The sequence below is a fragment of the Callithrix jacchus genome, chromosome 2 (genome assembly GCF_049354715.1).
Source record: "Callithrix jacchus isolate 240 chromosome 2, calJac240_pri, whole genome shotgun sequence".
Classification (NCBI taxonomy): Eukaryota; Metazoa; Chordata; class Mammalia; order Primates; family Cebidae; genus Callithrix; species Callithrix jacchus.
This window is the reverse complement of record NC_133503.1, coordinates 164,394,489-164,421,088: the sequence shown is the minus strand read 5'-3', so window position 1 is coordinate 164,421,088 and position 26,600 is coordinate 164,394,489. Positions and strand designations below refer to the sequence as shown.

The window sequence follows — 26,600 nt, the reverse complement described above, 5'->3', positions numbered from 1 at the left end:
GGCTGAGGCAGGAGAATCGCTTGAACCCAGGAGGTGGATGGTTGTGGTGAACCAAGATTGCACCATTGCACTCCAGCCTGAGCAACAAGAGCAAAACTCCATCTCAAAAAAAAAAAAAATGTATAGTAGAACTTTCAAAATCACCAAAAGGAAAAAAGGAGTAGATAGAAATGTGATTAAAAACAGCAAATGAGAGAAAACAGGAAACAGTAACAAAGTAAAATGAGTAAGAAAAAGAAAAGATGGAAAAAATATGATCAAGCATGTCCATAAATATAATAAATATAAATTGGCTAAATTTTCCTAGCAAAGACTTGAGACTGTCAAGATTACATGAAAGGACAAAGTTCTGTTGTGTGGAGTTTATAAGAAGCACACCTACAGTAATATGAACAAAAAGTAAAGATAAAAAACAACAATAACAGTCAAATGCATGCAAAATGGAAGCATTAATATACATAGTATTTCTATAACTTTTAAAGTGAGATATAACAAAAAAAATGGGAAAACTACTTAAATGTGCATTAGCAGTTATACTGCTACAATATTCAAAACTCTCCCCTTCTTGTTGCACGATTGCTAGAATTGGTGTTAATTTTCAAGAAAGAAGAAAAAGATTGGAAACCATTTTTGTTACCTTTTTGTGAGAAGCTTGAATTGCTTGCTTGAAGGCAGAGTTCTGGTTGATCTTTTCACTTTTCTTTGAGGAATAAAAAATTGGTACATGGAAAGAGCTCCCCCCGTCACTTGAAAATGATCCTTGTTGATTGTCATTGTGTCCAAGAGAAGTTAAATCCTTGTAGAACTCTGTTTTCAAATCATCTTCTGCAGTTTGTACCTGGATAAAAATCCATGTAAAATAAAATATAATTTAGGAAATACTGGAGCAACTTGTAGATATCTAATGAAATGATGATATATTTATTTATGTACTCAGCCAATATTTATTGAGGACACATTTTGCTAGAGAACAAAGAACAGTGTTACTTCCTACACTGAGGGGTTAATAGTTTAGTTATAGAAAGAGATAATCACAAACACTTAATGCAGTAAGCATTGTATGGCCAGTGAGATCCCATAGGAAATATAAGACCCAGAGAGGCAATATCAGGAAATCCTCCCTCAAGGAAATGCCATCTAAGGCGAGACTTAACAGGGTGATAAGCAATGAGGGTTATTTTTAGTCCGCCTGTGATTTTGATGCAGCATGCAGTCTAACTAAGATACTTTTCAGTTCTGACAACTTGACTTGTTCTTAATAACCAGGTACTCCTCGTTTTATACTTTTTCAGGAAACTGGAGTCTGACTTCAGGATCACAGTTTCTAAGGTTGGCATCCCACTGCATGCCACCAAAGCCCCAGTGCTGACCTTCTCTTGATTGACCTTTGTGTTAGTCATTACACTGTTTATAACTACTCTAGTCTTTTTCTGTGCACATAAAAAGCATGCATATCCCTACTCTCTTTGGCCAATAAAACATAAATATAAACGGTATCTGTCACTTTAAGAGATGATGGGAAATATGTCACTTCCCTTTTTTTTTTTTTTTGAAATTCATCATGGAAGGATGTATCAAAGCAGAATCCCTTAAGTCCCTTGGTTTCTAAGTGACTACTATGAGTAGAACATACAGTATGAATGACACTTTTAAGACACTGACATCTTAGAATTGTTATTGCAGTGTAACCTAACTTGTCCTGCTTGATAAAATGCTGTCTGGTGTCTGTATTCCAACAACTGTCCTGTAGTTTTTCTAAGATCTTCTGTTCTAACACCCTGCCCAGTTGCCTTTTGCCTTTTCATCCTTTTGTGAGACTCTTTAGTCTCTGTGTACCAGCCAGCCCATTATTTCATCTGTCTTAATAAGCTACAATACTACAAAAGAAGGGAAGTCAGATGGCCGCTGAATTTCTCCTCCTCTGTTATTTTCAATAACGTATAACTTAGGTTTGCACAGCTGCCTGCCGAAGATATGCCTAAAGAATGAAGTTATACAGAGATAAGTTAAAAGAAAACCAATAGCTCATGACCTGGACTATAGTCATTGCCATATTTTTGTTTGAAGAAATACCACTATGACCTTCTTTAGCCTTATCACCATGACTTTAGCCAGGCCACTATGATATATAGTTAAAGATTAGCTCAGGTATCTTCATAAACTTGAACAAGTCTTAGAGCTACATTGATAAGAAAATGAGTTTAATCTGTATAAGAATTTTCAGGCTATATTTCCTCATGTAACTTGCTATCCAGGCTTGAATTATCAAGCTTTGTGGGTTAACCCAGTGATCTGTTAGTAAATATTTAACAACTAGCTCTCCGGGAGGGGGAGGAAAGCCTCGATTTACTATAACATTTTCCTTTTCCATTGTGTGTATATTCTTACCATGGCTGAGTTCAAGCTACCTATGTGATGCCCTGAATTCAAACTTGGAAAGAGGTGCATGGTAGCAAATTGCAAAGTGTTTTAATAATACAGATCCAATAGATGTAAATAACCTCGAGAGCATGGATAATGGTAAATGTAGCAAAATAATTGAAATGTGATAAATTTTGGGTCATTATAACCTTTGTTTTTAATATGTTTACCTGTGAGATAATATATTTGATATTTCATAATGACTGTGTTTTGACCAACAAATATATAAAAAGAAGGTCATCATCAATAATCATTAGAGAAATGCAAATCAAAGCCACAAAGAGATACCTACTCACACCAGTCAGGATGACTAGTATTAAAAAGTCGAGAAAAACAACAGATGTTGGCAAGGCTGTGGAGAAAAGGAATGCTGATACACTGTTGGTGGGAATGTAAATTAGTTCAGCCACTGCGAAAAGCAGTTTGGATAGTTCTAAAAGAACTGAAAATAGAACAACTACCATTTGACCCTGCAATCCCATTACTGGGTACATATCCAGAGGAAAACAAATTGTTCTATCAAAAATACACATGCACTCACCTGTTCATCATAGTACTGTTTGTAATAGCAAAGACATGGAATTAACCTAGGTGCCAATCAGCAGTGGATTGCATAAGGAAAATGTGGTACATATATGTCATGGAATACTAGCAGTCATAAGAAAGAACAAAATCATATCCTTTGAAGCAACGTGGATGCAGCTGGAGACCATTATCCTAAGCAAATTAACAAAGGAACAGAAAAACAAATACGACGTTTTCGTTTATAAGTGAGGGCTAAACATCAAGTACTCATGGATGTAAAGATGGCAAGAATAGACACTGGGGACTACTAGAGGGGAAAAGAGGGAGAGGGGCAAGAGTCGAAAAACTGTTGGGTACTATGCTCAGTACCTGGGTGATGGGACCATTTGTACCCCAAACCTCAGCATCACACAATAAACCCAGGTGACAAATGTGCCTATGTACTCCCTGAATCTAAAATAAAAGTTGAAAAAGGAAAAAAAAAGTCTGTATTTAGCAACTGGATTGCCAAATTCCTGAAAAGTTAACAGTTGGCTCTTGTGAATTCATATTGCTTGCTCCAGAACATCACTGTCTAACTTCACGGAGATACATTTTAACTGATAGTTTGTGAAGGTGCTCAGACTTTTAACCCACAGTGCCGAGTTTTAATGTCTTTTTTGATGCACTATAAGGGTCTCATCTAACATAGGCAGTCCCAGACTGTAGGAGCCAGAAGCCAGGAGTTCTTATTCTTCTGTGCCATTTATTTGCTTGTATAACTGAGAAAGTTATTTAACTTCCATAAGCCAATTAGCCTAAACTTTTTCTTTCTCTTTCTTTCTTTCTCTTTCTTCCTTCCTCCTTCCTTCCCTCCTTCCTTCCCTCCTTCCCTCCTTCCTTCCCTCCTTCCCTCCCTCCCTCCCTCCCTCCCTCCCTCCCTCCCTCCTTCCTTCCTTCCTTCCTTCCTTCCTTCCTTCCTTCCTTCCTTCCTTCCTTCCTTCCTTCCTTTCTCTCTTTTTCTTTCTTTCTTTCTTTCTTCTTTTTCTTTTCTTTCTTCTTTTTTTTTTTTTTTGAGACAGGGTCTCCTTCTGTCACCCAGGGTGGAGTGCAGTGGCACAATCTCGGCTCACTGCAGCCTCCACCTCCTGGGTTCAAGCAATTCTTGTGCCTCAGCCTCCTGAGTAGCTGGGACTACAGGTGTGCACCACCATGCCTGGCTAAGTTTTGTATTTTTAATAGAGGCAGGATTTCACCATGTTCCCCAGGCTGGTCTCAGACTGCTGACCTCACAGGATCCACCCGCCTTGGCCTCCCAAAGTGCTGGAATTACAGGCATGAGCCGCAACAACTGGTCAAGCCTTAATTTTCTGTTAGCAATATTGATGTAAACAATTTTCTACCTTTCTGGGGAGGTTGTTAGGGGAATCAAGTAAGGCAATATATGAAAGTACTTTGAAGACTGAAGTATCATCTAAGTGTGAAGTGTTACCTAAACCTCAATTTGCTTCAATCTCATATACTTCCTTTAATTTGTTACTTGTACAAGTACATGAAATAGATGCTTACTGAAAATACAGGCAATATGCTTTTGTGAAATGATTGTATTTTGAAAGTAAACTTGGGGATTGGTTATTTTGGAACTAGAAAGCAACTTCCATCAGAGCAGTATTACTTATGAATGTTTAGGTTTTAGCTCTGTCTACAAAGCCTGTTCAATACGATACATCTTAAGAGCAGTAATATCAGTCTTCCCAGAGGTATTTGAATTTGACAGTTACTTCCCAAAGACATTCCCCACCCATTGTATATATTAGATGGTTTTAAATTGAGTGAATTGAATTGAAAAATGCCTGTATTTATATGTATATAAAGGTCTTTAAAAAAAGATTAAATGACTTTTTGCTAAATTCATTTTACCCATAAAGTGGATCTCAGAAATTATTGCACCTTCTGAAATTCTCTCTAGCTTGTCATATTTGTATGCATGAATGTCACCATTAAAACTGTATATTTCCTGTTCTTATCACAAATTTGAAAAAGTAGATTACTCACTTTAGTGCAACGAGTATGGAGCACTTATCTGTAAGGCATGGGTTAGATGCTGGGAGTAGAATGATGCTGCTCATCATCATTGACTAAAACAAACAAATAAACCAAAGCAACTAATAAAATAGGGAGAAAAGCAAGCAGAGCTATCTGATTAGACTGACTCATCATGATTTTTCTTATGAGCTTGGCACTTTAAAAAAGTTTATATTTTGTGGTTATCTAAGAGAACTAACTAGGTTAGGTGAAAATCCTGAATAAGTCAAACTGTTTATCGGTGTGAAGCTATTTTATAGCTGATTATTCACTGGAGAAGGAACCAACTCAAATCAGGAAACCTAGCCTTGAATCTTGAATCAACTTCTTGCTAGCTGTTTGACTTCTGGAAAAGTTGTTACCTTAGTTTTTTCATCTGTAAATTGATGATAACACTGGCCTCATTGGGTGTCCATGGATAACATGCAAACATAACAGGTGATTAAAATTGTTCACTATTTTTTCATTCTGTCCCTTCATTCACCACTAATTTTGCATGAGAAATTTAGCTTATATTCACTGATGATGTTGGAGTTGCCACCATGCTAGGCTGTCATACCTCGAAGCCGACATTTTCCAGATTGGCTGGAACACGGTATGGATTACTTGTCTTACTGCTTTTGGCAGTATTACATATACCTCCAGTGAAAGAGTTATCAAGAACTTCTCCTCTGGGCTCTCCTGCCAGAAAATGAAACCTAGAAACAAAGTAGTTTTTAAGAATTCAATAGATGTAGAGCAATCTTTAAAATTACCTTCGTTATATGAAAGGAATTCCTCTTCTAAACATTTTTGACTCAAGACAAATGACTTGAAGGAACCCCTGCTACCCCCACTTTTTTTCTAGTCCTTGGTGAGGCATGCAAGGAAGCTGGAAAGCTCGAACTCAGCTTCTCTGGCTCTATTTGGTTCTCCTATTCCACATACTTAATTGTTCTTGTCTTTTAACATACAATAAAATCTGGATTTATAATTTTTTATGACTTACAAAGCCAGTGCAAAGTTTGGAAGCAGATTATGAAATAAGTTATTATATAATAAATGCCATTCTGGGTCCACTTCTTACTGAGTGGAATTCTAATAGAGAGCTCATAATAAATAGTAATAGCAATATTTTGATGGAATTATAATAACATTATAGTTTTACTAATAGCTGACTATAGTATTTAAAATTTATTTTATTTAAAAAATGCTTACATACTGTTTACTGTAAGCCAAGCAATAGTAAGTGCTTTACAAATATTGACTTAGTTAATATTTACTAATAGTAACATATTTATCATAACCATATGGTATAGATATAATTATTATACCTGTTTTACAAATGAGGATATTGAGGCACATAGAGATTAATTACCTTAGCATAAATCAAATATTTAAGAAGTTGTTTTGTTGTAGATAAAAAAGAAAACTTCTTCAAGATGCTAACATTTTTTCATATTCTGAGAGATATTAGTATGTATTCTGTGAAAAATGTAGTTTTTTTGTCAAACTGTTTGGTAATGCTGTATTACATAGACTATAAAAATTGTTTTCTACAGGTCATGTCAGAGCCTTAAAAAATATAATTTGTCGTTCTCCAGATACATTTGACCAAATAACGTTGTCTTTTATAGAACATATACTGTAGTTCTAACAGAGTATCACTGGAAAATCCATGTAGCAGAAGGAATAGCATCCATGCCCTTTCTCTTCTCATGATCCTTCAGTACACCCATCCTTTCTGATAGTTTGGGGGGCTCAAGGGAACTCTAAACAGCCTCAAGAATGTCATCTACCACTAACATGTCTGTTTCCCTTGTACTCTTTTTTTTTTTTGAGATGGAGTCTCACTGTGTTGCCCAGGCTGGAGTGTAGTGGCTTGATCTGGGATCACTGCAACCTCCACCTCCCAAGTTCAAGTGATTCTTCTGCCTCAGCTTCCCAAGTAGCTGGGACTACAGGTGTGTGCCAACATGCCTGACTAATTTTTGTAGTTTTAGCAGAGATGGGGTTTCACCATATTGGCCAGGCCTGTCTTGAATTCCTGACCTTGTGATCTACTCGCCTTGGCCTCCCGAAGTGCTGGGATTACAGATGTGAGCCACCATGCCCAGCCTCCCTTGTACTTCTATAGTGTTAACTCACAAGACAAAATGTACCTGAAAGGCACCACCTTTACCAGAGGCTGAAATACTAAGTTTTGTAACTATCACAGAGATCTGGAAAAGACAATTAGACTTATCCATTTGTGAGGGAATCAAGAAGTAGTTCACTATGCCAGATTTTCGTGATCTGCTATTAGACATTTGGATTTAAAGTAGAAAATTCAATCAATTATGCAGGCACTTCTTTTAACCAATGGACACAATGTTTTTCTATCAAAGAGGAACACGGATAATTTGAAAATTGTAAAGCGATGTTAGAATACTGAAAAGAAAGTAAGGCTAATATAAATACCTGTAAATTCTCTACCAATAAAATTGTCTTAATATAAAAGGACACACACAAACACACAACTTTTAAGTTTCTGAAATTGTTTCTTCACTTGAAAACGGAGCTAATTGCTTCTTTATAGTAGTTGTGGAAATTAACAGTGATTAGCACAGGACTGGCCTGCCCTATTAGAAGAAACAATACATATTAAGTCTCCCAATTTTTCTACCAGGGAAAGTAAATTTTAATTTTATTAAAAGGTTGCATACTAAGTTCAAAAGTAATTGCTTGCAGAAACAAAATCAACAAACAAAAATCAAATGTATTTCCATACAATAGCAATGAACAATCCAAAATAAAATTAAAGAAATAATTCCATTTATAATAGCCTCTGGAATAAAATCCTCAGGAATTTATTTAACAACGGGTCTAAGACTTGTACACTAAAAAGTGTAAACAATTGTTGAAAGATATTAAGTGAAATCTCAACAAATAGAAAGACATTCTATATTAATGGGTTGGAAGAGTTTGTACTGTTAAGATAGAGATTCAAGACAATTATTATAAAAATCGCAGCTGCCTTTTTTTGTAAACATTCACAAGCTAATTCTAAAATTCAAAAGACCTAAAATAGCCAAGACAATCAATCTTGAGAAAGAAGGACAAAGTTCAAGAAATAGCCCTTCCTGATACACAGTTTGCTTCAAACTTAGGGTAATCAAGACAGAGTAGTAGTACTGGCATGAGGATAGACATATAGACCAATGGAACAGAATTGCATCTAGAAATAAATCCATATTCAATGGGGGAAAATAGTCCTAAATGAATCGTACTGTAACAAGCCGATAGTTATATTGCAAATGAATGAAATTGGGCCCCTTTCTTACATAATGCAAGAAAATTAATCAAAACAGATAATACAACCTAAATTTAAGAGCTAAAGCTCTAGAACCTTTTAGAAGACAATATAGGACTAAATATTTGTGATATCCAATAAGGCAAAGCCGCTTAGATATGACATTAAAAGCACATTCAACAAAAGAAATAAATATATTAAACTTCACCAGAATTAAAATCTTTAGTGTTTTAAAGGACACCAACTAAAAAATGAAAATACAACTCACATAATGGGAGAAAATATTTCCAAATCACGTATCTAATGAAGAACTTACACCCAGAATATACAAAAAATGCTTAGAATTAAATAATAAAAACAAATTAATTAAATAATGAGCAAATGAGTATCTAAATATATATTTCTTTGAAAAAATATGAAAATGAGTAATAAGCATGTAAAAAAATGCTCGATGTTATTACTCATTAGGAAATACAAATCACACCTGCAATGAGATACCATTTCACAGCCATTAGCATAGCTTTAACCAAAAGGTAAACAAAAACAGTTTTGATGAAGAAGAAATTAATTTCCAATCATATGTAAGTGGGGGAAATGAAAAATGGTGCAGCCGTTTTGGAAAATAGTTGAGAGTTCTTCAAAAATTAAAAATATAATTACCATAAGGCTCAGCAATTCCATTCCTAGGTATATATGCAAGATAATTGAAAATATATATCAATGCAAAAACTTGTAGGTGAATGTTCATAGCAGCATTACTCATATTAGAGAAAGTAGGAACAAACCAAATGTCCATTAGCTGATGAATGAATCAACTCGATGTGATAGAATGATACAATGGGTTGTTATTCTCTCATAAAATGGAATGAAGTATTAGCATATACTTTATATGGGTGATTTTAAAAATTATGTTTTTTAAAATTGTCACCGGGCGTGGTGGCTCACGCCTGTAATCCAGCACTTTTTTGTTCCTGGCTTATTTCACTTAATAACCTCCAGGCTCATCCATGTTTCTCTAGTGACAAGGTTTCATTCTATTTTATGGGTGAATAGTATTCCATTTTGTATATGTACCACATTTTCTTTATTCATTTATCTGCTGATGGACACTTAGACTAATTCCATGTCCTAGTTATTGTGAACAGTGCTGTAGTAAATATGGGGGTGCAGATATCTGTTCGGTGTACCAATTTCCTTTGCTTTGGATGTACGCCCAGTAGTGGGATTGCTGGATCATATGGCAGTGCTGTTTGTAGTTTTTTGAGGAATCTCCATACTGGTCTTCATAAGAGCTATAATAGTTTACATTCTCACCAACAGTGCATCATGAGTTTCCTTTTATCCACATCCTTGCCAGCATTTGTTATTTTTGTCTTTTTTTTTTTTTTTTTTTTTTTTTTTTTTTTTAGACGGAGTTTCGCTCTTGTTACCCAGGCTGGAGTGCAATGGCGCGGTCTCGGCTCACCACAACCTCCGCCTCCTGGGTTCAGGCAATTCTCCTGCCTCAGCCTCCTGAGTAGCTGGGATTACAGGCACGCACCACCGTGCCCAGCTAATTTTTTGTATTTTTTAGTAGAGACGGGGTTTCACCATGTTGACCAGGATGGTCTCGATATCTTGACCTCGTGATCCACCCGCCTCGGCCCCCCAAAGTGCTGGGATTACAGGCTTGAGCCACCGCGCCCGGCCTATTTTTGTCTTTTTGATAATCGTCATTCCAGCTGTGGTGAGATGATACCTCACTGTTTTGATTTTCATTTCCTTGATGATTAGTGATGTTGAACATTTTAAAATATATTTGTTGGATATTTTTATGTTTCCTTTTGGTAAATGTCTTATTAAGTTCATTTGTGCATTTTAAATTGTATTATTTGTTTATTTTTGCTGTTGAGTTGTTTGAGTCCCTTATATATCCTGGATATTAACTCCTTGTCAGATGAATGATTGGCAAATACTTTTTTTCCACCCTATAGGTTGTCTTTTCACTTTGTTATTCTTTCCTCTGCTGTGCAAAAAGCTTTTCAGTTTGATATAATCCCATTTGTCTATTTATGATTTTGTTGCTTCTGCTTTTGAGGTCTTATTCATAAAATATTTTCTCACATGAACGTTCAATGGGTTTTCCCCTATAATTTTCTCTAATAGTTTAATAGTTCTAAAATTTTACAAGTCAGTCTTTAATCTATTTTGAGTTGATTTTTGTATAGCGTGAGTGGTGAGGGTCCAGTTTCATTCTTCTGCATATGGATATCCAGTTTTCTCAGCACCATTAGTTAAAGAGATTCTTGTTTCCTCAGTTCATAATCTTGGCACCTTTGTCAAAAATCATATGTTTGTAAATACATGGTTTTATTTTTGGGTTCTGTATTCCGTTCCATGCGTCTATGTGTCTGTTTTGATGCCAGTAATATGCTGCTTGGGTTATCATAGCTTTGTAACATGTAACACATGTAAAATGTGTATTTTGAAATGTGGTAGTGTGATGCCTTTGGTGTTTTTTGTTTGGTTGTTTGTTGGCCTTTGAGACTGAGTCTTGCTGTGTTTCCCAAGCTGGAGTGCAGTGGCGTGATCTCAGCTAACTGCAACCCCTGTCTCCTGAGTTCAAGTGATTCTCCTGCCTCAGTCTCCCAAGAAGCTGGGACTACATGTGCCCACCGCCACACCCAGCTAATTTTTTTATTTTTGGTAGAGATGGGGTTTCACTGTGTTGGCCAGGCTGGTATCAAGATTATACTGGACTTGTAGAATGAGTTTGGAAAAGTTCCCTTTTGATTTTTTTGGGGATACCTTGATAATAATTCATATTAGTTCTTAAAAAGTTTGGTAAAATTCTGCAGTGAAACCATCCAGTCCTGGGCTTTCCTTTGTTGGGAGACTTTTTATTATTGATTTAATCTCATTACTCACAACTGGTGTTTTCTATTTCGTCTTGATTCAATACTGGTAAGTTTTTTTGTATCCAGAAATTTATTCATTTCCTCTAGGTTTTCAAATTTGTTGGCATATTGTTGTTTATAATAGTCTTTAATGATCCTTTATATTTCTCTAGTATCAATTATGAGCATATGGATGAATCTTAAAAACATTATAGTAAGTGCAAAAAGGCAGACACAGGCTGCATATTGTATAATCCCATTTTTATGAAATGTCTAGAATACACAAATTTACATGAACAGGAAATGAATTAGCGGTTTCCTCAGGCTAGGAGTTGGGGAGAAGGGGGAAGTAAATGAAGCCTAATATCTAATATGTGCAAAGGTTTTATTTTGGGTATGTTAAAAACATTCTAAAATTATATCATGGTGATGGTTACGTAAGTCTGTGAATATGCTAACGATGATTGAATTAGACACTTTCAATGGGTGAATTGTATGGCATGCAAATTACATCTCAATAAGGCTGTTTTTTAAAATGAGTGAATTCTGTGGGTTGCCTAAGATGCAGATTATATTTAAATAGCTGAAAGCCTAACAGTGAAGACTCCAAACCTGTTCACCTTATACTGGTATGTACTATGTACTTATGTTTGTCACAAGCAAAAAAGGGCTTGAGAAAAATGGCTCTCAGGTCACAAGGAATCTATGAAGGTGACAGCTATTTGTGGAGAGCCTGAAGATAGAATTTTACGGATGTGTTTCCAGCAGGCCATGCCGGAGAAATCTTTTAGGGGCTAAGCCAGCTCTGAAGAAATTTTCAGTTTTATTCTTTCCTTTCCCTTCTCAGATATTGATACTGACTTAAAATACTTTAGTGTTTCACATACAGTGTTGCCCTTAATACTTTAGTTTTCTAAAGTGCTTTGATCTAACCTGATTTATGTGTCATACTTTGTAACTTTTTGAATATAACTAGAAATATGTAAATCAGAAATATGTATTTGTGTGTATGTGTGAATTTCACATATATACATGTGTGATCCCTACTCACAGGTCTCACTATTCACCACATAGATTAATGTGTCCTTTCAACTGTATGTGTATCTGTATACACAATGAGCCTGAGAAAAAAACAAATAGCATGCTATTGTTGCCTGATTCTTGCTTCATATTTAAGAACTAGTGACTGATGTTGGCAATGTAGAAATTATTATATCTCTTTCTTGGAGAAGTATCATTTACAAAGAAGGACAGCCACTCAGGAAGCTTTTTCTCTTGTGGTTTGAAATATATTGGGGAGCAGGGTACAGAGGAGAGGCAGAGATTCTAAGGCCAGCAGATTAGAACAGGATTACATTAAGCAATTCTCAAAACTCTTAGTCCCTGGGGAGGCAGGACTGGTTGTCCTGAGCCAGGAGGCTTTGCTCATTTCTGAGAATCCTTGGGACAACAGCTCTGGTTGGCAGAGGGCCACATAGTCCTTCAGCCAAAGTACACATAGCATGTGGTCCTCCCCATCTGTAACTCGAGTCTAGATCAACTGAACAAAAGGTGATTTTGAAATGTCACCCTTCATCAATCAGAACATTAGAAAATGTGATTATCAGTGGGAGTTTTTGGCTGACGTTTTCTTGCAGCCAAAACAAGAGAAGGAAACCATTTCTGCACATGAATAAGAATATGTTGTTGAAGCACTCTCATTGAGATCACCACTAGTTAGACATTCTTAGGACAAAACCTCACATTGGTTTATAGTCATCCAACATATAGATGAGGAAACTGAGGCCCAGGGTTGTTGAATAACTCAGCTGTGGTGTAGTGAGATAATGCAGAACTGGTTATACTTCTACATTAGAATCAGCTGAGTTATTTAGAACCCAGCTCCTCTTACTTTCAGACTAATGGTTTTTCCGTGTTAATGGTGTCCTTGGGTTTGGGTCAATATTCTCTGGGTTTTATTCTAAATCAAATGAGGTTGTACTTGCAATTGTGGCTGTTTGTGTTAGGTGCCTCGAGGTTTCATATTCTGCAACTCTGGCAGCATTAAGTGAATATTCTAATTTTTTAAAGTCCAATATGTAGGAACAGAAATTGATAGCAAACTATTTGTTTTCTGGCCAAAAATTTAAAAGGGGTTTCTTTATTATGTCAAGGGAAGAGGATAGATTATCTTTACTGATTTTTCTTATGTTTTGAGTTAAAGCTCACTTTTTCTCTTTTCATAATATCCTAAGATCTTTCAAGAACACTGGTGCAGTCTAATGAATTTAGGACCTCTTGAGAAACCCCCATTGTGCTCATGACTGGGTATTCCTAAAATAGGGACACTAGAAGAAAGAGCTATGTGATCTCCTGAGGTTTCTTCTAGGTTATCTCATGTGTAAGGTGGATGTAGTCCTGAATCAGCATGAAATAGTGGAAATAGCCTGGGTTAAGTCTGGATTTGAATCCTGGTTCCACCATTTGCTAGTTGGTAGAATTGGTAACTGTATTTAAGCTTTCCGAGACTCAGTTTGTAAGCTGAAAGTGGATGGTTATATAGGTCTGGCCTCTGCCATGAGGCTCTACTGACCTACTCACACATCACACAGCCTATGGGAGAGAATACTTAGCTATATTCACTTCACTGCTTACTCTCTTATGGTTTCATTGTTGCTTAGCCTTTTCTTTTTTTCTGTATTTGCCTAACTTCTTTCCTTTTGGCTTTATTGCTCATTATTCAACTCTGGGCTTGCTTCTCACACTGGAAGACTGGTTTTCTTTATCTAATGTGTTGACTTCAAAGCCACCCATAGGCATTCTTTTATGACACCCTGTTTCTCAATTTGCTCCTGATATTTCTGAGTGGTTATTCAGCCATTCAAAGCCTAGCTCCAGGACCCCATCCTGGCAATTCCTGGCTTGGTGGGTTTTCTACCATTCTGCTCTAATCCATTCGAAAACTTCCTGAGAGATGTATGAGAACTAAAACAAGCCACGTTTATGAAGGGTCCATAGCATTGCCTGGCACAAACTATATGTGAAAATGCTGACTTTCACGTCTCAGGAGTGAGGATCATGGCCACATGCTTCCTGAACATGGTAGCTAAGTATCAGGTATAGGGCTGGTTGGACTAGTAAGAAGTTAATGAGGAAGATGGACAATGATGTATCTCATTGCTCCTCCTGACTCATTTGTTCTGATACCTGTTCTGCCCAAGATGATAAAAAAGAGTGTTACATACCCATTGCCCATCAACTGTACGCTAGGGATGGGAGTATACTTCCGTGAGCATACTGCCTTTGTCCTCCCACAGTCCCTTTCATCTGAATTGTCTCCACAGTCATTTTCGCCATTGCATTCTAACTTTCTGGCAATGCAGCGGCCTGGTCAAGAAAAGCAAACAACATCATTGCAACAAATTATCATTTTAGAAAGTATTTATTAATTTGAAACACAAATCCTTTAAATTTCAAGGTAAAGTTGAAGGCAAGTCTTCACTATTTTTGATAGAGTTTTAGGAGCACATAAAAATGGAGTGATAAACTGATATTTCCACCTGTAAGATTACAAGGGTCACCACAGAATTATTTAGTTGCCATGGGCTGATTGTCTTTAGAAGGAGAAGTAATCCTAGACTGTCATTCCCATTACAGTCAGCTACTATAGAGATCATGTTCAGTAGAGGAAAATTAACAAGAGATTCAGAATTTTGTTTTGATCCAGGATGGGAGATCAAGGTTACTGTTTTTATTTAAAAACCTTTAATTTTACAGACACACCACACAGATACACACAAACAATAACATGGTTAGATCTCTCAAATTTTATGTTGGGTGAAAAAAGCCAGACACATGAGTCATGTTATGTGATTCCTTTATATGATGTCCAGAAAGAAGGAGGGGGAGTTAACTAGAAAGGAGAAGGTAGGAACTTTTTGGGTTTATGGGAATTTTCTGTATCTTAATATAGAAATCTGTACTTTCTATATCTTGACATAGCGTTGTTTACATGATTGTATAATTTGTGAAAAATTAGAATCTGTATATTTTACTATTTATAATTACAGATTTTATTAAATATATCTACTATATATTTTACTATGTATAATTACTGTATGTAATTGTTTTACTGCATAAAATTTGCTATATCTATTTTTTGGACAAGTGTCTAGATACCACAGTAGCAAGTTGAGTGAGCAAATTTAGAAAATGGTACAAATTTCGTGTGCCCAAATAATTATGCTCCATTTTTGACTCACTGAATTTCATAAGGATCCTTGGAATCAGTGTGTAACTATATATTACAGAAATTGAAATGCCCATGTGCAATGACAGATATCTCCTCGCTTGCCCTTCACCTTCTTGCCTCTATTTGATGATGTTAGCATCTGTACTGGTACCTACAGGTCCAGTTGACAATGATTAAAGTTTTACTTGAGATTATCTGGTTGACTATTTTAAGACGTGATTAGTATCTCACTACAATTATGCATGACTATTTTGACTAAAATGCTCAGGAAGATTGGGCATTCTGTTGAATTAAAATTTTTTTAATTAATAGAGAGTTCCCATGAAAGTACTTGGTTTCAACTTTTTTGGTTAATAATCTTCACTTAGAAGGTAGGAGTGTAATTAAAATAATTACATCTTCCATCTTGCATTATGTCAGGACTATTATAAAGAATTATAGCTATGAGTACTGTAATCACACAGGACTGAAAATACAGATTGAACTGAATGTCTGTTCATCCCATGACTTGACCTGAAAGATGCTCTATTTTTAAACAGTGTACTTCTAGTTTTTTTGTTTCATTTTATTTTCAGGGCAGAACAGAATGGGAATTTTAGTTTGAAATAGAGAGGCTATTTATTAAAATATGCATCTATACATATTACATTTTTAAAAAAGCTTTGAACCTAGCACTTATAAATTTAAGCAAAGGCTTATTTTTGATATGGTTACACTAAAATCACACTTTATTAGACAGAAGGAAAAATACACATGTATAGTTCTCATTAGCTTAGCTTTGTGAGCAGCGTACCAGCGTTGTGAGCAGAGTACCAGATTTGTGAGAATACAAGATACTCTATCCATTTAGTACTTAGAGGAATATCATAGCCTATTAGCAACGGCAGGGATGAAGGGAAGAGAATACCTCTTGAGTGATGTTTAGGAATAGGCCTGATGTGATATAGGTAAGAATGGTTCCAGGCCATAAAAACTCTATGGAATAGAAAGCATAAGGGGAGAGATATTGTAAGCCATAAATATGTTCCATACCAAAGAAAGAATGAGAAATTAAAGGACAGTTTGAATATTGCAGGATTTGCAGAAGTCGCCATGCTTAGCCAGCCCATGCCTGTATACATTTACACTTGAAACCATGCAATCATGCAGAAATTGCACGTTTTTCCTAACCATTGGAAGCAATTTGTGTCACTAAAATACTGTATTATTTTTTAAAACCAGCTGCAAATTCTGTAGTTTTTTTATGCTTTAAATTAGGACTTTGAAAGAAGAGTTGGTATATTGCATGGGAATTAACCTAATGGGTAATGCTTAAAAATCCATGTACACATCAAAATAATCCATTTCATCTTGAGGACTCTTGGGAAACTCTGAACCTCAGTCATAAGGGAGGAAAGGCAAGATGGTTAATCTTTTCAGGTGAGATAGTTCTTTGTTAATTGAGGGCCAAACAACTAACTTAAGCGTCTTGAGTCAGAAAAAAATCATTCATACAACCTCTTATTCCCATTGACAGTGGCATTAGTAGAGACTTTCAGGAGAGCAAAATAGTATACCATCTTCAATGGAATATTTAACAACCGAAAGGCTATGGCATCACCCAGTCAGAATGGATGCCAACCACATCTGTACCAGAGATTTACCACCGTTTCTGGATCATGAAAAGATCTAGGGATTTGGGGCTTCGGGAAGCAGGACATGGGTTACACAGGGAGGACAGGGTTTCTGCTGCTTACCAACCATTACAGACACATCTTTATAATACAGCTAATTTAAAATCAATGGTTATGAACATAACTGTTGATGAAATGGCAATCTGCTGTGCCTACACTGCTAACTTTTCTAAAATTGTTCATTATAAATTGGTTACCCATGGATGCATCTCAAGGCTTCTCAAACTTTGAGTATTTTTGGCCTGAATGCAGCTCTTTTGTAATTTTTCATAGATTTATCATCTACTGAATAAAAGAGTCTTTCTTGGTGGTAAAAAACTATCTTTCAAGATTCAAATAGTTATACTTTAGTTCTAGATCTTGATTTTGATATTATGGATATAATGATCAGGTCTGTATTACCCTCAGCCACTGTCATCAGGATTTTGCCCTGATTGCCTCTTTGGTCAATGTGTGACTTGACCTTATTTATATAGCCACAAAGTATATCTCCCCACCTACATCCCACCTTCATATTCCAGGTTTGGAATGGAAGTGGGTAAAGGAAAACCCTGACCCCAGCATTCCTGTCTGACATCCAGAAAACATTGCAAAGCTGAAGGCAGGGAGCAGGGAGTAAGAGGGGAAAACGTGGGTTCCAAGGTCTTGGGTCAATTTTCTGTGGAATTGGAATTTGCTATCTAGTTTACTTTTCAGGATATCCCAGAGTACACAGAAATGATAAAGATTTTATTCATCTGAAATTTAATTTTATTGTAACTTCAAGTTGACTCCTTAGATAGGAGGTCAGTGAACTATGGCCCGTGGGCTAAAACTAACTTGAACTATGTCCATCTGTTTCTGTAAAGAAAATTTTACTGAAACACAGCCAGCTCATTTGTGTATGTGCTTTTGACTTTGTCTTTTGGAATTAATTTTAGAGCCAGTCAAGAGAGTTTTCTACATCATCTCTAGTCATCTTCCAACATGATATCTTAATATTCTTGTCATAATAAATCATATTAAAAATCTTTGAAAATTTTTCATTTTTTAAAAAATTATCCTGATTATAGATTTGGGCACATCAGGTAAGTGGTCAAAATGGTATAACTTAAAAGTCGTAACTTAACAGTGGATTATTTTGGTAATTGGCAGCATGACACTCCCATTCCACTATGCTTAAATGCAGTGGGATTTCTCTGTGATGGATTTTACTGTTTAGTCAATTGGAGTAACTTTGATTTAGTCAAGTTATTTTTAGTGGAGACTTAACATTTCACAAAAATACATTACCACTGTCACAGCGAAATTTATTCTTGCAGTCTGCCTCTTCAATTTTGCAGAGCTTAGATGGAATGCATGGTTGAAAGGCCATCAGGGGCTCAGTGCATGGCTGTCCCCCAAACTGACTGGGACGCACGACAGATCTAACTTTAGTCTGAAAAGAAAGAAGAGAAAGACATAACTCTGAGGCAGGGTCAAGGTCAAAATGTATCTGAGAAAACTGGCCTTCTCAATCACAACAGTGATTTTTCCTATGGTAATGTTTCTTAAATTTTACTTATGATTCTTCCAGTTCAATTATTATGCTCCCTTAGGGAAATAATCACCACGGTGGGCCTCTGTTTTCCATCTAGTAAAATGAGAAAGTGGGTCAAAAAGGTTTCTAAGGCTTCTTATAACTCTGAAACCATATTTATACATTTTCAAAATAAAATGTATAAATGTTTGCTGAGAGTCTCTTGAGTACAGTAAATTCCTCCAGGCAATAACAGCCTTTCTATATCTCAGATACTGTAAAGGGATAAATGTGAAATAATTTTGAGGTTCTTTTGCATAAGGAAGTCCCTGTGAAAACCAATGCTAACATAGTCTACACTTTAAAAAGATTCTAAATGGTGAGTAGTAAAATGGTGAGTCGAGTGAGAATAGCAATACAATAGGACTAAAATGTACTGATTTTGAAGACAGAAAAATTCAATTTATTAATTGATGAATATATTCTTGGGAAAATTACTTAACCCCAAATAAGCAATAACTTTCTCATCTGTTTTTCTACCTATTGGTAGAGAAACACAATATAATGTGAAGTTTGAGTAAGGTGACACATGAAAGGGACCTAGAAGAGTTCCCCTTAGAAAGTAGGTATTCTGCACGAGTTTCTTTTTCTTCTCTGCTGTGCAAATGCTCAGCACGGCCCTGACTGTGGCTCACATTGGCCAATCCCTTAGAGGAATGAGATGGGTAAATATGACAATTGGGAACAATAAACAAATTGAGGGACTGCTGTGAGGAGAGAGAATGCAGAGGATGGGCAAGGAGTCAAGGTTTTGATTCATTTCCCTCATTTCTGTCTTGTTTGAAACCTTGGACTGAAACCCTGTTGTATTATTATTTTATTATTTTAGTGCAGGTTAAGCCTACCTAGTTTGAAAACCCCAAATCCAAAATGCTCCAAAATCTAAAAATTTTCGAGCGCTAACATGACGGCACAGTGGAGTATTGTATATGTAAATACTTATCATAAATTTGTTTCATGAATAAAATTATTTAAAATATTGTATAAAACTATCTTCAGAATATATGAATAAGGTGTATATGAAACATAAATGAATTTCATGTTTAGACTGTGTCCCATCCCCAAGCTACTACATTATGTATATGCAAATATTTCAGAATCTAAAAAACATCCAAAATCCAAAGCACTTCTGATCCCAACATTTCGGATAAGGATCAATCTGTATAAACACTTTTGCTTTGAGAATTCTCAGAAGGCACAGGCAGTAGAATTCAGAACTGGGTAAGTACAATACCAATAGTGGGAGCAAAATTTCTTTTTTGTGATCAAAGACAGTAAAATATATAAAATACATTCCTTCTTCCCCTCAAGTGCTAAATGGAATTTTCCCTCAATGGAAGCTGAGACAATTGACTTTCAGAAATTGAAGTGAGTCAGCATTACTGTGTTGTTAAGCCTGTCAGGGAATCCGAGCCCTCTCTTATGATCCATATTTCCTGGACATGTGCATGGTCACCTACCTGTTTTTCAACACAAGGGTCACAGTCTGACCATGGTCCAAAATCTCCTAGGAGACAGTTGATGGGGCATGATTGCCAGTTACATTCTCTAGTCTCCAACTTGGTGCAAATCTGTTCACAAAAGTTTTCCTGATAGTACTTATCTACTACTATTTGCCTGTAATAGTGAAGAAAAAATGGCTTAGAATGATTGTATTTACCATGGATCCTGCATCATTGAGCATTAACTACAATAAATAGAAAAGAAAGAAAATTTTCATAGAAAAATTAGGCAGGTTGACATATATGCAGTTCTCACCACTTAATAGAACTCAGGACATACTTTTTGAGGCCCCGTGCAAAATGAAAATGGGAAACCTCTTGCTCAAAACTAAGAGCTTCAGGATAGCAATGGCAGATCATTAAGGGCATGAAGCCCTTCTAAGTGTGGGTCCTATGTGACTGCACGTGTTACACCATTAAGCCAGCCATGTTGGAGCGCCTCGAATGGACTGGAGAGTAAGGAAAGATGAAAGGAGAGAAAGATCCTACAAATTGCTTAAAGGGGGGACAACACAGGGTGCTGTGGGACTAAGGATGCAAAGAAAAAGTGACATGAGAGAAATATCCTGAATAATTCATGTGAATTCTTCAGGTTACAGAAGGAACGGAATATAGAGGAAGTGACATGTGCAAAGATTTGAAGTAGAAGAGAGGATATCCAGGTACCTCTCCAGGGAGGAGCTTGTGTGACTGGCCAGGAATATTGGCTATTCTTCATAGGAAGCAGGGAGCTACTGAAGGACTCTTGAGTAGAGGAATATTGTAAACAAATCTGTTTTCACATACTTAATAGATGGTTTATTGGGGAAGTCAATTGGTAATTTTAATGAGATTCACACTACATATGTAAAAATAGTTTTCTAAAATAAGGATCCTAAAAAATGCTGTAATGGTTAAAACACATTAAATAGGTGATTTTCTCCTCTAACTTGTGAGCATCTCAGTGGTACAGAAACATTTAACATATTTAAAGAAACTGTGGGGGATGAGAAGTCTGAATTGGTGAAAAGACTGAATTATTAAATGTTATAAAGAATGAACAGCTTTGTTGCCATTTTGTATAAGCCAATAATCAAGCTAATAGCTAGCAGTTCTGCTCAATTGAGGTCCTGTTAGACTCGGTTTAATGAGTAGAAAATTCTCTATAATTAACTCACTAACTGTAGGCAAGCAGAGTTATATGCTAATTGAAAAAAGGCTTGAGTAGTGATTCTAAGCAAGTTAAATAGTCAACTGACACTGTTGCACAGATTCTTAAATTTCTTTGAAACCCCTTGTTTTTGTAGAGAGAACAAAAGTAGACTTCCTTTCAACCTCATAAGAGGAAGATTTCAAATTTTATCCAAATGTGTAAATTTTTACTTTGAGATATATATATTTTTCCCATTGTTTCGTGTGGCACTCCTGATATTGCTGACTTCATCCTTGAGTTCTTCCAGGGCACAAAGAAAAGCTACAAAGCTTATACCCACCTGTGTCTGCTCTGGGTTCCAGAATCGCAGGTTTTTGAGCAGCTAGTCCACTGAGTCCAGGGGTAGTGATCACAGAAGCAGGCTTGGCCCTTGTTGATCAGAGCACTCAGCAGGATGAAGTACAAGATGGAGTGTCTGGCCATACCTCGGGAGCCTTCAGGCCCTAAAATAAAAGAATGTATACCACATATCAAATGCTTTTTCGAGGGCAAACCTTCACAGGTCATCCTGAGTCACAGATTCAAATGTGATTTTAGGAAATATATGCATTTTTCTGCCTTTCTTAAGGCAAGTCAACACCTACAAATTTACATGCTCATGAGTACAAATCCTATTTTTAAAGATTTTCAGGGTGGAGATTACCATAGCACAACTCCCAGTACTAGTAAGTTTCTTCAAATGGTTGGTGATAGGCTACAAGACAAAGTATGTAGCATGTGTTTGTAGTCCATTTCATTCCTAAAAGTATTTTAGATATATACAATCTTATTCTTCTCAAAATACCTGCTTCTTTTGTGTGGGCAATACCCTCAAGAACATATCAATTGCTCCTACTTTTCTGGAACTGGAAAAGAAGTTTGGATCATTCTTCTAGAAGCTCTTTTTCATTTCCTGACATGCTGGAAACCTGCTGAACAGAAAGTTTACTGACTCCTTATAGAGTCAGATAAATAAGAGCTGGAAAGGATCTTTGAAACCTGCGATCAAACTGCTTCATTTTGTGGAGATGAAATGAGGCTCAAGGCAGTGCTATAGTGTTGAGGCTGCAGGACAAGTAAGAGCTCACCACCCCGGCTTCTTGAATGAGGTATAGTCCTTCACTGAGTTTCTAAGAATCCTAAGTACTGTGTTACTGGAGCATCAAGATGCCTGGAGCTCCATCACCTAGGCCATAAGAGGTTGAACAGCAAAATCTTTGACCAGTGGTTCCCACTTACGGTCTTGAAGATCCATGAGTTATTTGTAAAATCATGCCTTCCCCCATTATTGGCAGTTTAATCTTTACATTCCTAATGAAACATGCAGCATGATTAATATATGTACATATCAATAATACTGCTATAATTAATATAGTAGTAACATTTACTTTAAAAAGTCAAATGCCATTCACCTAATTTTTCTGTCTCAGTTTCACTGTCTGTAAAATAAGGATACTATTTACCTCATAAGGCTTTTGTTAGGATTCAGTAAGAAGGTTTATGTAAAATGCTTAGAACAATCTTTGGGGTAGAATGATCACTCAGTGCTAGCTTTTCAAATTAGTAATAACTTTTAAGAATGTCACAAATTTAATTGTAGCTGTTGGTCATACATTTTTGATAGCTATTTTCAAATTGCCCTGAAATATGGCTCTCTCATGCCTCAGAGTATGAGTTTCTGATTATATTTTTATGTGGTTTGTTTATGTTTCTTAGTTTTGATGTAAGGATACCTCAGCAAAAATAATCGGGGTTCATTGTTCGATAAATCTTGATTTAAGTCAAGAGCTTGAGATCAGATGGAAGAATTGTTTATTCAGTATGTTCAGAAACTAGGGTATTTCTTGTTAATAAATCAGTAAGCTTTTTAAACTCTCCTACAAGCTCAAACACAAATGCCAGAATAAAAGTAACCAAATCCATTGAAATATGGCTGAATATGTCTTTCAATTTAAAATGGAATCCACAGACATTTTGGTATTCATTGTGTGCTGCTCAGCATTGAATGAGACACAAAGAAATACAAGCCTTTATCACTGTCTAGGAGGGTAGACAGAAATTGAAAATACAACTATGCTTTCTAACCAAGCTTGTAAATCCAACTTATGCTGCTACAACCCTAGACTATTTCAGCCATAAAAACAAGGGGCTTTTTTTCCACTACACTTGCAAGCTGATTCCAGTTTCCTGGTAAGTAACTCATCTTTCTTGGTTTTCCTCAGCAACACAGAACCACAGGATATTGGACAAGAGTAGCCAGGTAGAATTTAGGTTGTGATCAGACATGTGATGTGAGTTCCAAACATCCAACCTGAGTTTAAGATTGGGTGGAGTTTCACTGGCTTCAGGGCCCTTGGGAGCTGAGGCTCCTAAATAATGTGAACCATTCCTTTCAACCAGTAGATAAACTAGAGAAACCACCTCCTATACCCTTTACCCACCCCCCACCCCCCACTGCCAAAATTAGAATCTTCTCGTACTGGGACATTTTCAGCAAGAAAAACTAAACAGATGCTTTTTTTTCCCTTATTAGTTGTTGGATGAGACCAGTATCTTCCAGAATAGTTCTCTCAATTGTAGAGAAAACAAAGCTTCTTGTGAGATTTCCATGTAAATAATTTGAAGAAGCTAAATTGCAAGCGTTTACATGTTCTCAGTTCTCAGCAGACACTGTCGTTTAACTTCAAAAACCTTGAAATGTATGGGTGAATTTTATTTCAATTACCATCAGAAAGTGCAAAAACTGAACCCTTATAAAATATTCTGATCTCTCTTTAAGCTATAACTTCTGAGGCAATAGGGAGCCTGATATAAATTAAGATGGTAACATTAAAACTTATTTGATGAGGTATTAATGAAAGAGCTAATTGGTAGCTTTCCTTTTTTTAATATTCTATTGTTAGGAGGAAAAATTATTCTATGTTAAAATAATTTTTATTCAAATAACAATGATTACTTCTGTGTTTTTTTGTTATGATGGCCTAGCATATTGTATTATTTGGTTTCTTATTTATTTCTACATTGCTTGGCATTTTGGAAGTATCTAAAATTACATGCAGGCATTTTACCCATTACTATACGATTTTCGTACAAACATAGAATAAAAGAATGTTCACTGACAGAGGAAGATAGGAAAAAAATCTTCCACTTCAGTGTCATGGTAGAAGAGCCTAAATTCTGCAGTTTTCTCATAGTTGCCATCCCCTCCTGAATTTTCCAAAAATCAGTGATTCCGTTGAACCATTGGTGATGGCTTTATGAGCATTTAGAGAATTTCAGTTAAAGTGAAGTCCATCTTATTCTAACCTGTCACCATCTAATGTATTTTACTCATATGAACCATTTGTCTCCAAGCCAGTTCAGCATATCTTACCCAACAGATTTCAGAAGATGCTGTAGTTATCCCAAACTGTATGTTCTTCCTTTACATCTTCATGTAAACTTATTGAATTTCTTATTTATTTTTATTTTTTTTTCTGTGCATGCCTAGAGGCTCAAGAAAAGGTATTTACTATTGCCAAGGTAAGCTGGGTAGTCCAGGCACACAATTGACCTTTGCTAACGAATATGTTTGCTTTACTCTAAACTGTAGTTTAACTCATAGAGAAACCTGATCTCAAATGTCCTCTGTAATGACATTTGTCTGAAAAACATAACCTCTGATTCTTTTGAGATGTAAACAAAGCGATTACAAAAAAGAAAGACAAAGAAATGATTATAGTCATGTATTTTTATGCATGAAACAGTAATTTCATTGGAAACATGATTAACAATTTTGAGATATTAAGATTGAAAATGAAATCATCATATTACTCACCTTTAAGCAGCATTTGTAGTGTCCTGGGACCTAACCTGCAAATTATTGAGGAAAAATGGATACGCACAATGAAGAGAGTATATATGTTAATCCAAACAAAGCTTCTTTTCTTATTGCTAGCTAATGCAAGGTAATGCTCTCATATCTCAGAGGCCTAGAAACATCTATAGTGTTGCCAAAATAAACATTCTGTGAACCTTGAACTTTGCAAATGGTTATACCAATCAGCAGTAATCCTGCAACTGTGTGTTGGATGTTACAAAGAATCCTGAATTTTCAGTGATTTTTCAATTCAAAGGCTACTGCACAGAAATCTCTGTTTCCATTTTAATGAATCCTTTAGTTTAATTGCTTAAAATTGATGTCCCCCTTAGGAATGTATAGATTCTGATTTTTTTATATAGAATATTTATTGGTAACTAATAGATGTTATTTGTAGACAATATGATTGTGTATGTAGAAAGTTTAAAAGAATCTACAGACAAACATTAGAATTAATAAATGAATTTAGTAAGATTTCTCAACCCAAGTTTATTGTAGAAAATAAAGTATTTTTATATGCCATCAAAAACAAAAATTTAATTTGGAAAGATTTAAAATAATAATGATCAAATGAGCTCTTTGTATGTGATGATGATTATGCTTCTCTGAAATGGTTGCAATATAACTTGAGATTGACTAAAATGGATTTTATCATAAGGTTAAGCAGAACAAAATAGTGCAATAGAAAAGAGAAAACTATAGTAACTTAGAATGTGGATACATATTCTAGTCTTGTTTCTGCACTAAGCAGCTACCAGCTACGTGAGCTTCAATAAATCATTTTACCTATTTGGAACACTGGTTCCTCATTTGTAAAATAAGTGTTTTTCAAACTTTTTTCAAAGCAGTAAAAAACAACTAAAACAAATATTCCTCAGATAACTTAAATTTTTTTTTATTATACTTTAAGTTCTGGGGTACATGTGAAGAATGTGCAGGTTTGTTACATACGTATACACGTGCCATGGTGGTTTGCTGCGTCCATCCCCCTGTCATCTACATTAGGTATTTCTCCTAATATTATCCCTCCCCAAACTCCCCACCCCCTGCTATCCCTCCCCTAGTTCCCCTACCCCACAACAGGACTTGGTATGTGATATTTACCTCACTGTTTCCATATATTCTCATTGTTCAACACCCACTTATGAGTGAGAACATGCAGTGTTTGGTTTTCTGTTCTTGTGTCAGTTTGCTGAGAATGATGGTTTCCAGCTTCATCCATGTCCCTGCAAAGGATATGAACTCATCCTTTTTTATGACTGCATAGTATTCCATGGCATGTATGTGCCTGTTTTTGTAAATAACATTGTATAGGAATAAAGTCATATAATTGGCCATTGTTTGTGGCTGCTTTTGCACTATGGTGGTAGAGTTAAGTGCTGGCAACAGACTAGCCTGAAAAGCTTAAAATATTTACTGCATGGCCCTTTATAGGAATAGTTGCAACCC

At 36.0% G+C, this 26,600-nt stretch overlaps 1 protein-coding gene across 1 annotated transcript in view; it reads right to left on the bottom strand.

The window, feature by feature from the left end:
* C6 (complement C6) overlaps nucleotides 1-25,224 on the bottom strand; it is a 75,667-nt gene extending 50,443 nt beyond the window's left edge. The window contains exons 1-7 of the mRNA XM_002745024.7: nucleotides 25,110-25,224; nucleotides 21,594-21,756; nucleotides 20,080-20,236; nucleotides 18,334-18,478; nucleotides 14,382-14,523; nucleotides 5,570-5,708; nucleotides 638-838 (exon numbers count right to left, since the gene is read on the bottom strand). Of these exons, the coding sequence (XP_002745070.5) occupies nucleotides 638-838; nucleotides 5,570-5,708; nucleotides 14,382-14,523; nucleotides 18,334-18,478; nucleotides 20,080-20,236; nucleotides 21,594-21,756; nucleotides 25,110-25,122 (960 nt within the window). The 5' untranslated portion in view covers nucleotides 25,123-25,224. The remainder of the gene's footprint in view (nucleotides 1-637; nucleotides 839-5,569; nucleotides 5,709-14,381; nucleotides 14,524-18,333; nucleotides 18,479-20,079; nucleotides 20,237-21,593; nucleotides 21,757-25,109) is intronic.
* Between the last annotated feature and the right edge of the window lie 1,376 nt (nucleotides 25,225-26,600).